General features: G+C 38.8%; 2 protein-coding genes across 4 annotated transcripts in view; one reads left to right on the top strand and one right to left on the bottom strand.

Moving 5' to 3' along the window:
- LOC111264428 (uncharacterized) overlaps positions 1-3,430 on the top strand; it is a 31,783-nt gene extending 28,353 nt beyond the window's left edge. For 2 of the 3 annotated variants that reach the window (XR_015312676.1, XR_015312675.1), the window contains 2 exons: positions 1,846-2,101; positions 2,452-3,430. Coding sequence is in view for 1 of the 3 variants with exons in the window: in XM_086970069.1 (XP_086826195.1) it covers positions 1,066-1,300; positions 1,846-2,012 (402 nt within the window). In the remaining 2 variants the exon portion in view is untranslated. Of the gene's footprint in view, positions 1-76; positions 1,301-1,845; positions 2,102-2,451 lie in introns of all 3 variants that reach the window. The other variant, XM_086970069.1, reaches the window with a different exon arrangement.
- Positions 3,431-10,516: 7,086 nt separating this feature from the next.
- Positions 10,517-15,001, bottom strand: Manf (mesencephalic astrocyte-derived neurotrophic factor). The gene is made up of 3 exons (XM_022840298.2): positions 14,640-15,001; positions 12,731-13,000; positions 10,517-11,516 (listed from the first exon to the last, which is right to left on the bottom strand). The coding sequence occupies exons 1-3, from the start codon at positions 14,764-14,766 to the stop codon at positions 11,350-11,352; spliced, it is 564 nt and encodes a 187-aa protein (XP_022696033.1). The 5' UTR covers positions 14,767-15,001; the 3' UTR covers positions 10,517-11,349.
- Positions 15,002-16,352: the final 1,351 nt, after the last annotated feature.

Raw genomic sequence — 16,352 nt, 5'->3', positions numbered from 1 at the left:
TTCGTTGCTTTTGCATTGAAATATCTAGGCTCTTTCATATGGTCACGCCTCTCTACTCTTCGTCCATCTGTTTCAGTTATCTTCGTGACGGCGATGAAAAATAATGATCAATATGAGGCTGATACTGTTTTGATCAGACAGGAACCAGAGGTAGATGAAGCCAATAAAAAGCCTCGCTTCATTAATATGCAATCGGATTCTCCTCTGGACATTGTATTGGACATTTGCAATAGCATGCACCCGCGATATAGGGTCTGGCATGAGCTATCATTTGTTTTCATGCTCTATTTTATGTATCACATACTTTCTGAGCAGTGATGCTAAAGTTTGACCAATGCGAATTCGCGATGCGTTTGTCTTTCGAAAATAGACCTGCTACGCAGGTCCTACATTACTAGACTTGTGCTATCTCTGTAGGTTCACAAGTTCAGTTACTATAGTTTCGTCATCTGTAGTAGCTCAGCCTATGGCGTAGGCAATCTAATCTATTCCCAAGGACAACATACTAGACACTAATTCACGCATTAGAATGAACTTCGTCCGTCGAAGGAGAACTCGTATGAAACCTACTTAGCGGTTATTTACCAAAAGATAACGAAACCTCTGTTTCCAGGACAAGAGAAGGCGTTGAAATAATAAAATAAAATAGATTTGTACCAAGCAGTAAATATGTATACATGAGAGCAAGATCTACACAGCCCTTCGTGAGAACAAGTAAATAATTTTGCAGTCAAACTGACCGTTTCAAGCAAAGGTCGCCTTGTCTGTGTCCGAACCGAACGGATTGTGCCATCTTACCCTAAAATTTCGTGTTAAATCTAACAGCAACAAGCCAAGCCAAGCCAAGCCAAGCCAATGTTCAACAGTAGTAAGGGGTTTAAATAGGTGAGAATCAACCATTTATAACTGGAGCAACGACTCTGTAATCGACAGAGATCTTAGTTGCCGTAGTCCCGCGAAGCGTGCTCGAAAAGGAAGATTTTCCGTTAGTCATTTTTTCAACCATAATAACGAAGAGGAAGGTACTTGCTTAAGAAGAACCCGTGTCGTTCCTTAAGATCAAACATGAAGGACCAAATTACAGACACCCTGCACATACTGCAGGCAAAGGAGATAGCTAAGAAGGTGCCCGACAATATGAACACTATTCGCCGAATTATCCAATACTCAAAAGTCAGTAAAGACACTGGAAATGAACTTCACTATTACACATCTATTCCTCCTTATGTCTTCGCTGCCGTTTGTTGTGTGGTTGTGCTATATCTAAGTCTTCTCTTAAGTGGAGTTGTGGTTTGGTACGGTGAGTGTGTTGACGATTTGTTTGTGATTCTGAAGAGATAACTCAACCTCATAGATCCTAATCAGAGAAACCCATGTTGGATATCACGTGGCGAGCGAATCTTTGACAAACAGTAACTTTCTTAGACACGTAAAACGGTGCTCTAGGACCGTTTGCTGAATTCTGAACCGAACTCTGACTTTACTAATGGACTATTGAAATCATTTAATCTTTACAGTGGGATTCGCTGAAACGTATATTAGGAAATTGCACGTTTAATATTCTCAGTTCACGCTGGAGCGGATAAATGTAGTCTTTACTTTTCTAATGAACTCAACAGAAAATTCTTATTCAACCGAACCTTACATAAAAGTGTCAAGCACTTACACTGCACCGCGAGCGTTCATACCTAAGCAAGAAAAAACAAATAAAACAAACTAATTTAATTAAAACGATCTGCAAAATTTATCGACTACATAAACAAACAATGAATAACAAAATCTAAGTTGGTAATTAACCGTATAATAAATAAGGACATTTTGTATCTCCCGCACACTTGCTCACAGTCGTCAGTAATAATGATGATGAGCGCGTAAGAAAGACCGAGAAAGAGCACCTTTTGTCACCTTCTACTCAAAAAAACAAGAACAATAAACTCAAAGAGGACCGAGCAAAAACGGATGCTACAAGAAACGAGATCATCCAGGAAATTCGCCAAAAACTCGAATTATAGGAAAACAAAACTGACGGGCACGGAAAGCATCGACTCGTGAAAGAGAACAGCTTCGCGAGAACTAACCCTTCAGCTAACAGAATCTTACGGTGAGCATCTAGACGTGTGCGATACAGCCGATAAGGATTAAAGCAATCAATACATTTGTTTACACCTTAATTATTAGGCCTATCGACGGTGTACCGCATGTCTCGAGCCCAAAGCAACAATTATGTCCAATGCCCCAATTTTAGCAAACGATATTTCAGTATTAGGATAGAACCAGCAGATAATTAATAGTAATGATCTCGTAAGAAAACTGGCTCCGTCGAAGACAATAGAAACGATGACTTTATTGATATGACGCTACGACGGCGTATTTGTCCTGTGCTTTTGCCTCAGTTTCGCTAAGTTTATTGTGTTCCATGGTCAGAACTTTAATTTAATTTTCTCCTTTCAGACGTCGACAAATCGACACCGAAAATTAACACGGAGAGCCGGAACTGGATGCTGAGACCTGCTGAATTATCACCGCCATTGAGAAGTTTCGATTCCAGTTACTTTCGGTGATGTCGCTAACGCGACAAATACGAATCGCACACTAGCGTATGCATGACCAGTATTAATAAGATATGAATAATATGGATAACCATCATTATAAAATAATTTTATCATTAATTGTCTACGCCTGAAAAACGATGGCAAAATGCTCGAAAAAAAAAAACTAGAAGATGCAAATGCGCCCAAATCTGCTCGAACCGCGGTAAATATCGCTGGAAACTATGAGCCATCTGTGCGTTGTTTGAGAACCAGTGTGTTATTGTTTAGGTTCGTCAAGTTCTTACTGACACCAATTGCTATCTAACGTAGCCCGCCGTATCCGCTGCAAGCACTTACTTATCAACATACTGTACTCTGTGAATTGTTGCATATATACATTACATGAACGTTGCGTATTTTTATGCACAGCAGTGATTTTATGTACGTTCCCTATATAAACCCATTATCATTTGCGCATTGTCTTCAGTAGGTAAAATTCACGAGAAATCTATAAGTTACGCTCGACAGGTTCGGCGTTCCAGCAAAGCGACATATAGACGGCAGACGTACTAGTATCATCGCTACTTTTCGGGTAGGACTTTGCTACTGTCGATGACTCCATCCAGGACGTTGTATCACTTTTATCAATGTTAACAAACTATTTTCGAATTTTTACGAATTAATACGAGTAATTTATACGAAAAGGTTAGACTTGATGCCCCTAACTCAAATGGGGGCTTGTGTGTGTAGTTCCATTAGGTCATGCTATGAGACTGCTACTTGGCACTAGCGTAAGGGTGGCCAAACGCAAACCAATCTATCACAGAATAACGCTTGTTACAGGAAGCCGCTTTATGAACGATGGAAATAAACAACAGATACTATATACATCGCTTGAACAGATGCGTGGCAGGAGACTTCGCCTCTATATTATATACGTGCGAATTAGTTCCGCTATGAATAGCCGTTTTAGCCTTCACTTCGAGCAGTGGGAACGTTCTTACTAGAATTCAAGCATCAATGTCTAGCTAGTAGGGTGAACCTATTGATAGTCTAGTTCACGGTTGGGCTACAACCTGAAACGACATGAAACATTGTGTGTCCGATTGAGGACACGGAGAAAATTCAGACAAGTAACCAGTGACGCAACAACATACGGTAGTGCATGGCTCTTATTGATTAGCTCTGGTTTAGCTTAGATCCGCATTTGTGACAGTGCCTGTTATCGCCATCACTTCGTGAATTGATGTGACACTTAATTATTCAGCGTGGACAATGAACATGTAACAGACAGCCTAGTCTAATAGTGTGCGCGTAGAATAGACAATCACGAATAGCCGACAAAGTTCAAGCACGCGTTATGCTTGATCTGCTTTATAAAGCAGGGAAATACGCTACACTAAATTGATGTAAGAGAAATGTTCCCGTTATATCTGAATTTTCTCCCGTAGAGTGAACGATTTGTTGTAGACTGTGTAGCATTCAAAGGAGAGCTTATCGGTGACCGTTTACTGGTCTTAAAGCATCTTATGACTTGTTCATCCATTCTAATTCTATTTATCCTTTATAATTAATCCAGTGTGTATGTTAAAACATCCAAAATTATAAGGAATACTACTAAGCTGTAGCACAAGTAGACTCACCAGTGTCATAGTACGTAGTAGATGTCATAATACGGTACGTTTATCGTTTACTTCTATACAAGGTCCATGTAGGACATCCTAATCATAAGCTTCAGTAATTGTTCTATACATTCAATGTGAAATAGATCGTGAACTGGCTATCTGACCTAATGCATATTTACGTTATTTCCTTCTCACTACAAGTATATATATATATTATATATATATATATATATATATATATATAAATAAAGCGAACTGCTTGGGTAGACTTTATCATTAAGTAAATTATCTGCTTCTTGAGACCATCACAACGGGTTGTTTGGGTTGAATCTAAATTGTGCTTCGGATACACGTTCTTGTCGAATACTTATGAATATTGTTGAACCTACGTAAAATAGGATTCACCCGACACGAAGGACTTTTACGGAAATATAGGTAGCTCGAATATTTGCACCTTTCATTTCAACTGGTATTAGGTCTTCCTCTTTGAGTGAGAGTACAACGTAGTGACCACAACATTCCTGAACAGAAAAAAAACAGTTTTCGTTTAAACATCGAGAGATAGATTGCGAATATGTTATAGCAAAGATGAAAATCCAAGCGAAAATGTCGCGCCATTTCTAGCAGTGGTTGACCAGCTAATAGAGCGCTAGCTAAAATCAAATTAAAATTCTGACCCTTAACACAAAACAGCGAAATTGTTTAATACGGCAACTGATATATGAAAGTCGATTTCATACATGCGGCTTTATTAGATAGAATGTTGGATTTGTAGGCCTATTAGACGTTTGCGTGTGGGGCTTAATAGATAGGGTAGCTAGACAGAAAGGATAAACCTAACCGCGACGGGAAAAGCTCTACGTTCACTCAAAATATTGCAATAGCTAGAGCATTTCATCGATCAAATAGCAAACGTAATCGCAGAATGATTTTTCAGGCGATTATTTCGGCGATTATTACAGTTTGTTCGCTGTTGGATGCATATGATCGTCTACTATTACAGCAAGAATCCTAAGATAACTAAGGAACTTTCTTAGGAACTGCTCTTCTGGGATAAACTAGGTGATATTTTAAAGCTTAGTTAGTAATTCGTCATAAACACACGTTTTTAGATGGAGCTGTTTTTTGGGTTTGAAAACATGCTGAACAACTATTAGTTAAACACTTTTATCAAAAAAGCAACTGCTAGAGGAAACGGCGTTCCATAATATAACGAAGTACAACTTAGTTACGGTGACTGAAAGATCAAATTCACATGCGTATTCTTCTAACGACCCTTGTAAGAATGACTCACATGGATGTAGCAATGGGTGGTGCCGGATTCACAATAGGCCAAAATTCAAGGAATATTTCCATAACAAGACACTATCGTTTCGACGAGACCTCAGAGGAGAAACACGCAGAAAAGTGATCGACAGAACGAGTCTTCTGTATGAATTTCTCTCACTACTAGGACCTTCTAAAATTTCCTTCTACGCAGGACGATGCCGGCTCTTCACACATTCTCGCCCGCGGAGGCGAGGGACCCTATATGCCCTTTCCCAGTCGGGGCTTGAAGTAGAAAATTGTCACCGTTATTTAAAAACGTGCTAAGTGATAAAGAGGCAACGTTTCTCTGCCTAGTAGGTAAGAATACTCTTCGAGAAATAAAGTCGAGTTAGACAACAATATTAGTACCAGGGTCGGGTAGATTTCAGTCCAAAATATAAAAATATAAACCCGCTTTTTACCAATAATTCTACTATGACCTTTATCATCAACGCTAGAAAGTACAGGTACACAAACCACATACGCAATCACTAAAATCGACCGAAGGTTTTTTGAATTGGTTAAAAAAAAATTATATGGATATAAACGTTCAGTTCTCTTATGCGTTTTAGCCATATACAATATCGAGTACATATATACCATATACAATTCTAGAAATCGGGTCGTAATTAACAAAGATCCGTTCTCGCGTTCCTGTCGATCAAAGTTATTCACACTCTGCTGAGACCCATTGGAACATATACTATATACGCGTATTAGAAAAGGACGATTGAACTACTGCGTTCAGGTTCTTAACTGCGCAAATCAAGCTTTTGCCATGTCTGTCTGTAGTCCAAACTTTACAAAACGTTAAAAATTATTGCTTTTTTTATTATTATTTATTTTTGCTTTTTGCTTTTTTAGTTATTGCAATAAAATAGCTTTTAAGATTATATATACTTGTTTGTTTTCCATGTAATTTCTTATCAATTTGCATTGTATTGAATAGTTTCATATCTTTAAATTATCTTATTTTCAGGTGCGAGAGCAACGACATCATTAAAACCTCAAGAATATTGCCTATTCCACAAATGACTTACTGGATAGCCATCGCACGTAGAGCGATACCAAACGAAAGAGTCGACTCATTGCAACCTTGCTGAGACGCTTTGTATACAAAGAAGTCCAGCGAAATTTGATTTGGAGTGAATAGCATGTTAGAATTCCTAAAAGTACAATACAAGTACCCAAAACAAGCACATATTTCGAAAGCTGGGAGAAAGCACAAAAGGTCCGAACGAAACTAACGCTTAAAACTGATACGCTCCCATCAAAAACAACAGCTAAGTTTAATATAAGAAATTCAAGATTGTAGGAAATGTTCTTTGGCGCCATTTTAATTAAGTTTTTAGCCCTTCTTGTTTTCCCCCAGATTTCTTGTTTTGCTTTCATGAAATCTTCCTCGTATTTTTGCGGAGGCCGAATGAAGACTGAAAACATTGCGGACTGTCGATTTTTGAGTAAGCGGAAAAGATGATAATCTTCGTGGAAATTTATTCGGTATAAAAACATGGAACAGTGGCCGATCTTAGCTGATATTCTCAAGATGGATCTCTTGCATCCACAATGATGAGTGTGTAGTTCAGTTTTGGAAAGAGCTGACTTTCTTTATGCACTAAGAATGAATAGGCGAATGCGCGCTATGACAACGTTTGCCCGGGTTCTGATACCCCGGGGGATAGCCCGGGTACTTGATATATATATATATATATATATATATATATATATATATATATATTACGTAACCGACGATATATTCCCTGATATTGTTATGTCAGCGACGTAAAGTAGGCGTCTTTCTGTTTTGGCGCAGCTCGATGTCGCAGCCGGTTTTCCCATTAAAGGTTTCTGATGCGCGGGGGTACCGTAAGCCGCTCCTGATTGAATAATATAACAAATGTCTAAATAGTCTTCTACGATTTGTGAATGTTGTTTTTCTCTTTTTTTTTCCTTTTTCTCAAGTAGTCGTTTTTAACAGTGCAGCGTTCCTCTAATATTGATTTGCGAGGCTTTGTAGTACTAGACATGATCGTTCTTTATACATATTTGCAAAAAGTAAACAACGAAAAAGTCCTCTTATTAAAATCTAATATGCAAAAAGAGCGTTGATCGAAGAGCATTGATAACTCTTAAAGGTATGTATTCCTACAATAGTCGGATCCAGTACCTATATTTGATCAAACACTATTTGTCATTTTTCACTGCCTAGTAGCATGTTCTTACAAACTCTGTACTTATTAAGCTCACTTGGTTTATAACAACTATATATAAAATAAAATATCAGATCATGTGGGATAGCAATGCCTAAAATATTTGCGTTTCTATTGTCTTTTCTATTGCAAGGTCTATTGTGCGCTGATAGTAGATCTCTTTTACACAACAGTCTCGTTGTAACTATTCATAGATGGTACGGTTAACGAACGATTTCCATCGTTTTAGACATATGAAACTGTGCGGGGTATAATCTGTAATGTCCATCCATTTATCTGTATCAAAAACTTCTGAGGCATTTGCAGTTGGGCTGTAGCTAGCATACCCCGGTCTATCTATTAGGTTTGGTCTATTAATACTGTACAAGCATGACTTCGACTAAATGTTTTCTCTATGTGCGCCAGAATTGTAAGTCTATACTTTAATAGGTACATTAGTCCGACACTGCATCGGTAGGTTTATTTTGTCGTAACTCTGTCCTTGACGTCGCACAGTACTACGGGTCCACCGCAACTTCGCAGCCGAACATATACACAACGCCATGTATGCCTTACCATAATAGGTATTAGGATTTAGATTTGTTAGTAATAACAGCCTTTATTTTGCGTTAGAAAGAAAATATATATAACGAGTACCTGGCCGAACCGCAAATGTAGTACTTATATGCTCTTAATCTTTGTAGCAGATTGCATCAGTCCTTTTGTTTTTTATCGCTCAGTTGCTTGCCTATACTCACATTTAGTGTGCATTGGCAAAGCAGAAGCCGCAATTAATTTATACCGCTACTGTAGTAGCGTTGAAGCACAAAACCACTGAAGGATTATCACAATTGCATCAGATCCGACGAGAGTCCAGTCGTTTTGTAGCGCTGATTTAACTAGGGATGACGAACCTCACCATCACGAATCCCATTCACACTCAACCCTTCTACACAAAGAAAATATTAACCCGCACTGATTTACACCACCACAAACATTCTACGGAATCATGACAAACCTGTGCCTTATGCCATATAAGTGTTCGAAACTTGTGAGTTGGACAGGCGGTCAACTCTTAGCGGGGGGTCTATGGTTGGGGCCCTTTGAAAAAGAAATGGATAGGCTACCATAGGCGCTCCGATACGGGGGGACATGCTCCAACCTCACAGAGCGACTGCTTTTGTAATAGGAGGGTTGTCAAGGGAAAGGCAAGCAGAACACAGTCGGAGCGCGGGTGCTAAGGGCCAGAGAGGCTACTCTCATCTGTACCAGGAAGTAGGTGGGAAAGGGTATTGATCCGCTGCCGAGTATAGGAAAGGGCAGGTGAAGCAGAACCTTGTTAAACAGCTGAATTTTAAGGAAGTGACGGGGTATTCGAAGCACACAGGTGTGTACCCACTTATCTCCGTGAGATTATATGCTAGCACAAACTTGTTTCCCTACGTAATCTTAAGACTTAGTAGGTGAGTAGGATTTAGATTGGAAACCGGGCGTAAAGACCTTTTTTTTTGCTTTTTTTTTTTATATATTTTTCCTGCTGGAAGAAGCCCGGCGTCTGGTACAGTGCTTAGCTGAAGCAGTAGCTTCGGCTGTAAAACCCCAAAGATTTATTTAGGTGCACACCGGCAGATAATCCTAATGGAGTCTTCATGGAGACTTCAAAGGCATAAATTGCAAGACGCCTCAGGTACCCGAGGCGCGTCAATCAAGCGCCTAAATTCTTTTGTTTAGTTATTTTAATTATGTTATTGCATCAGTTCGCATCGTTTAGTAAGCCACTAAAATGGGACGATGGCCAAAGACAGAGTGAGACAAATGCTGTAGAACTCAATAGCTCAATAACTCCTACGATGAAACCCCGCGAAATTCAAAAACAAATGCCGTAGCACAGCAGCTCGTTACGTGTGTGGTGTACAATTTCTCCAAAGCAAAAACCTGCTTAAAATATCAATAGCAATGAGCTGGCGTTGTCATTAAAAAAACGATTCCATGATGGTAAGGGGTCTTGGTCTTTTCCGGACACATACTGCGTATGCTTGACAATACTTCGTAAGCAATACTTGTACTGCGAGTCAGTCGTCTAGTGTAATCTATGTCTAACGATGAGTGGCACGAAATATTAGTTTATGTAATGTAGGACGGACGCAAGGACCATTGTTTCAAAGAGCAAACTTCTTATAATCTCACTATTCAGAGGAGGAAACGTTTAAACAATGCAATCGAAGAATTTGTACCTTTCACTTTTACTGCAAATTTAGGAGATCATTATTCCATATTCTGTCCCTAAACATATTACCCTCAGCACAGTGCGTCATTGCTGCTCCATATAGTTAGCCACATGGAATGTTCTGAACGAAGTGCAAAGTCAATTTATCTAAAAAAGTGGTGAACAAGGCTAAGTATATTTTTATACGTTTAATTACGCAATAATTAAGTGTCTACGTTGTTGTGAAATTTTCATATCTATCATAACTAATGTTGCGAGTTTTGACACTAAAGACTGAAGTTGATTAACGTCGCAGCATCCAACAACTGTTATCAACGCATGGCGACCGCTCTTCCCTCATAACCTATATTTTCTGACTATTCCAAAAGTTTATCCCGTTATATATCCCGTGAACTTGGAAAAGCTTCGAAACCTCAAAGGGTGCAAAATTGGCATTCAGAAGTGATCGATCTATTCTAAAAGTTTATCGAACGAATCGCTCTAATATCCCGTCAACAACTTGGAAGAGCTTCGAAACCTCGAAGGGTGCTGAACTGGCATTCTGAACTTATTAACATATTAGCAGGTGAAAACTAATATAGACAACGACACGTTTGAATACGTAAAATAAATGAGCAAATAATTGAACAGACCTGATAACAATACCATCGGAACGTACTCGTTTTTATTATTTTTCACTATTTTCGTTATTTTCTTACATTTTATTTTTCGTTTTTTTGTCCTCCTATCTTTTCTTAGAATTCGCCACCATTTTTGCATGTACTTATCACCACTTTGCTTGCTTTTTTTTGTTTATTATCATTTATATATAATTAGAATAAATATACATCTAACCCATGCAAGCGTCGCCATGAGGGCAATCATCGACATTCCTAAAAAACTAAAAAAGTGCCTTTACACAGCGGGTCGCGCGGGCAAATTTCAATATACATTAACGACTCCCTTTCGTTTCTTCGTACACCTATACGATCTCATTGTCACGCTATATCTGCCTTATTGTACGCATCCTCAATCCAATGTTTCCCCGTTGGTTTTTTTTTCGCTTGGATTAGATCCTAAAGTTTTAACAGAGTGAAAGCTCTGTTCTTTCACGCAGCGTAGCTCACTCTCAAAAATGCAACCCGAAGATAGTATATGTATCCTTATTTATCCTCATAGTGTCCCCAAACCCTTTTTCTAACGCATATATAATACAATAACGTTTTTCTATTTGTAGATCTAGGTTGTTCTAAAGATGGTCCCGGCCAATGTACTTTCATGTGGAAGCTTTTCCAAATCATTGAGCATAACGGGGTAGATGCGTATATCGGGAAAACATTTACTGTAACCAGGCTGTAATCAACTTGAACAACTTGAAAAGCCGCGAGACAACTCGCCCCCGCGGTTTAACTACTGTTTCAGTTCATTTACTATGATTTTCAGTGCCTATTGCATTGCTTGTGGGCTTGGGTAGCTAATGGGGTGGGAACTTAGAGCTCCTGCTTAGCCTGAAGATCGCGAATGGATTCAACCTTCTTGACAAACTCAGACTTTTCGACGCAGCCATCGCACGGATCATCGAAATCCGACAGAATCTTCCTTAGATCACGGATCTTCAGCTTCTTGATGTCCACAGTTTTCAAGTCAATCGTTTTCTCTAAAATTATCAAAGTTGTAAAAAAACAAACGATACGAGATATTTATATATGCATACGCCTTTGTGCGTAATATATTCTACATAATTTATTAGGTATTATTATTATCAAATGTATTATTAATACATTAAATCTTGAGATATGTTTTAGGGAAAAAATATTCCTGTGATATCTATATCAAATCAAATTCATACAAAATTCGGTTTATCGGAAACCGACAAAAACGGACCTGTAAACCATATCTCTACATAATAATGCAAAAAACGGTCATTATTTAACTCCGACGAATTAAGTTTCAGCTGATAGCAGTCTCAACGGATGATCGAACCACGGCCGTTCTGGACTTCCCTGAGACAGCATATACCATATGCTATGGATATCCGCTCTGCATTAATTAATTACTATTATCATAAATAGATAATAACACACAATCTCACTTTCTCTCTATCCTTATCCTTGATTGCAGCATCATCATCTCCATCATTGTGCATTTACCGAACACACTGAACTGAACAAATCGGGGCTGTCACAGCGCACACTATTAAAAACTGCTAATCGTCTCACTAGCCTTCTACTGAAACACAAAATGGCCACGGATACAACATTAAGACGTATTGCTATAACTAGAATGGTGCAAATCAGCCGTTCACGAGACCATAAGCTTACTTGGAGAACAACAATAACCATAAAGAAGGCGGAAATAGTAATCAGATAATATGGAGAATCCCGCTGAGCTGCTGAGACCGGAGACCAGCGTTAGCAGATTTTGACGTGACGATAGATAAATCAAGCCAGTCTGTGATACGAATTCCTGGGAACCATCTGGTTGTATAGTTCTGTTGCTGTTGTTATAGAAAGCTTGCACACGGACAGAGCCATATGGACATATCAGTAAACATATAACATCACGCCCGAAGGATTCTAACAAGTACAGCAAGAGTTTTGTACTAACATCAAGTCGGTCAAAACCTCATTGGATCACGACATAACAATACGGTACGCACTGTTATCAATATTTGTCATTAGAGTCACCCGTTTTAAACTACCCTAACTGGTACTAGCATTTCAAAGCTAAAATCGAACTGACGGCTACATCTTTGGATGAGAAAATCTTCAGCTGGAATCGCCTATTCAAGTGCTCCTAACGATATATACTATATGACAAGTATGATTAAACAAATAAATCTAACAATAGATGCTTAGCAGAAATACCCACCGTATCGAAGATCGCAAATTTGGGCGTCCTTTTTCATCAGCTTTTCACAAATCTTTAACGGAGGCATTCCCCAGCTCATCGGTTTCGAGAGTTCGCCAACTATTTTTGTTGCCGATTCTTCAAGTCCGCCAACGTAGTAACAGAAGCGATGATCCTGTTTTTTGGCTGTATTTTCGCAAAAGTCACGAAACTTCGCTTCAATTGCGTCCATGTTAGTCTTCTCTTCAGGCTCCAAAAGGTTACTGAGCTTGTCGATTACGCCGACACAGACTGGAATTGAGAGTCAGTATATATGATCAGCAAAAATGACATAGGAGACGAATCAAATTTTCATCAGTGAGGGGCAAATATAAATATAAAAATGAAAAATATAAACTGACACCGAGTAATCCCATATTTAAGAACCTTAGACGAGAAGAATCATCAAAAATAGTATGGGCCACACAAGAGCTAATAGGTGAAAACTATGTTATCGGATTGTCGGACGTATTATTGTATACTTCTATTGCGTTATCAACCAAGTATGGACACGTTTTTCTAAGTAAATAGAAAAACTTAAAGCAAAATGCGTCGGCTCGGCGTTAAAGGTCATTTGAAATCAGATTCGACGGTGGTAGATGTGTTATAATCGTTGGAATGCCTTTAATGATACCCTGTCTAAGCTAGAGCTTAATATAACCAAAAGCGAATATACGGTCATTTTCTAGCCATCGAATGTATGTATACAAAGATTACAACTGAAAGGTATCATTGAATACGCAAAGCTATTTTACCTATAATACGCAACAGCGCCATTAAAATCGGCATTCAATGCCTTATTGTACTGTATTGTGCATTACGATGCCTTATTATATGACGCTGTTCATATCATTGCGAAAGCAAAAATAGCCTACTAAGCCTTAGAGGCAATTGACACCAGATCAAAGCTTCTGTAAACGCTCAATTTCTCTATAGAAACCCAGCTTAGACATTGTAAACGTCGTGTTCTCTTATTAGAAACGAGCATCGATCACATTCGGGCCCTTATATTCGTCTTCCTTCATATTATACCTCTGATTACATAATATGGTCGTATGTATTAGAGCTTATCGATTTCCGCATACGAGAGGAAAACGTTTGAACATTTCCTATCCGTCGCATTCACCAGTTTATGCCTTAGCGAAGTAACTATACGTCCTACATATATATATAGTTCACCTTTCGCAAGGCCGTTGATTATTAATGTGTATTGTGTAATAAATGACATTAGCAGATAATAGCACTTCCTAAATCATGGAAAACTTAAGAAAGGAAAGACAAGACAGGTCATTAGGCGCCGAGTTTCCTGTTACTGCTAAATAAATGGCCGCCAGGTACACGTGTACCTACACAAGCATGCTGCCATGTTGCAGAAATTTTTAACAGAACGTGGACTATCAGCACTAAGTAGATATTCTTCAGATCATAACACATTTGGAGCCATCATATGATGTGTACCGTACACCGTAGCAAAAGAAAACCTGTATTGTGCAGCGTGGTATAGAACTTCAGAAAGGCTATTACGGCTGAAACTGGGTTTTTCCGCCAAAACTTTTTGCAATATTGCGGTGGACGGTAGACACTTTCGGTATTCGAATAAACAACCTCACCAGCTGAGCAGCCCTCAGCTGTCTTCGTATAGGTATGTTCGAGATCTATTCTCCAATGTATTTTGATTAAACTCAACATGCTATTGAGGTATTCCATGCATTTTACACCTAGTTTTGATAAATACCCAGCTAAAAGCGTGGCCACTGCTAACCACAATCACAGACACAATGAAATTTCAAAGCTCATTCTCTAGAATCTTCTCTAGCTTCTACAAACATCGATTGCCATGTGAACACCGTTAAACAATCGGGGCCATGCTATTCGTTTAGTTTAGGCTTACCTTCACAATCTCCCTCTTTGAGAGCTGTGCTACTGGACACCGCTAAGGCCAACAGGGCTGCTAGGAGATTGAGAATAGTCTTCTGCATGGCTGGACTCGTTCGAGTTCGCCAACTCCGCACAAACATAGCAAAGACGGCCAAGCCAAGACACTACTTCCAATTACGGCACTACCGGCCAAAAGAAAACGCAAGAGAGGCTTTTAAAGTAAGCCTCTCTTGCGTTGGGGTAGCCTAAAGCTTCTGTCACGGCCCACAAACTACACACTACAATGAAGAACGCTGACACGATACCATAAATGGACCCCTAATTCGGAGTAACAAAGCCGGTGCCCACCGCCAGTCAAATGACACGTTCGTGTTCGAATTTTGTCCGGAGCAGTAGCCGCTGCCAGCTCCAAGCAGAAAGCACCGTTGTCGAACTCTGATTGGTTCTTTGAGATTCGCGTGAAAATTCAAAATTGCCATGAACGGGCCGTTAGGCGGGAAAGTTCAAATGAAATTACCGGAGGTAATTTTTCCATTTTCCAGACGTTTATCTTTGGCTATGGTAAAATTCCCGCCGGTTTTCAACTTTTGTATGAATTTTTTTTTACCGAAACAGCTTTTACGTGTACCATAAACCAATTTATGTTTAATTTAACTAGAAAAGTCATAGTGGCTTATTCAAGGCTTGCTATGAACACATACAACACTATATGAAACTAGAACTAAAAAAAATTTCTTATATGCACGTTTCTATACTATACAATTATGTATATTTGCTCTAGTCTCCTGAGGACAGAATCTAACAACAACAACCGTCTGTATTCAATGTATTTTAGACGCATTTTTCTATATCATATTTGATGTGTTTCTTCTTATCTTACCTGTGTACGACCATTAGGATACAAGACCGCCATAGAAAGTTGCAGAAATGAACTACATTCGAAAAAAAAGTTTACGAAAGCCCAAATCATTAGGAACGATAATGTTGTCAAAAATGTGTCCACAAGTTACGATAACTCGAGTGTTTTTATACGAGTTTCAATATACAGCTTGAAGATAACTTGGTGCTATCTTCAAAATGTACTCATAGGCTAAAATGTACTTTTAGGACAGGTGTTTTTAGTATAGTTAGCATTGGCAGTCTCATTGCCGTTTTATGTCTTAGAAAAACTGCGGGATTCGCGAATTTGTATCGACCAAAATTGCTCGACTTCGAAATACGTAACGTGCAACACTTATTTTGCTCAGTTGTAGTGATGGCTAATTTACTCTACTTATTTAACCATTACTAGAGCTAAAATTGTGTAATTCAAATCTATATTAATTCTTTCTTGTTTTGAATCTGTATCTAAATATTTCATGGGGACTTTTTCTGTGAAGACTCACCCCGCTGTTTAGCTATTTTAAGCCTTTATTTCATTCGCGAAGGGTTTTTGGTGAAATCTTCTTCTACTCTTTGCTTGTTATTCTGGATTCTAAACGCATGAGTTAGGAGATGTGACATGTTTAGTCGTACCACCGAGAGCATTGTCTGTAGACAAACCAATGCTTCGGGGTTTGGCGTGGCGCGAAATTTAATTTCACCCTGAGGGATTAAGAATCAATGTTTACTGCACCTTAGAGTATTTTGAGTGAAAATAAAAACACCGTGGGGAGATTTACATTACGAATAATAGATTTTTTTTTTACAAATGTCATAAAAATACTGTACATAGAAAGAAAAGCTG

The sequence above is a fragment of the Varroa jacobsoni genome, unplaced genomic scaffold (genome assembly GCF_002532875.2).
Source record: "Varroa jacobsoni isolate VJ856 unplaced genomic scaffold, vjacob_1.0 scaffold_96, whole genome shotgun sequence".
In the NCBI taxonomy this organism is placed as follows: Eukaryota; Metazoa; Arthropoda; class Arachnida; order Mesostigmata; family Varroidae; genus Varroa; species Varroa jacobsoni.
This window is presented reverse-complemented; position numbering and strand designations above follow the sequence as displayed.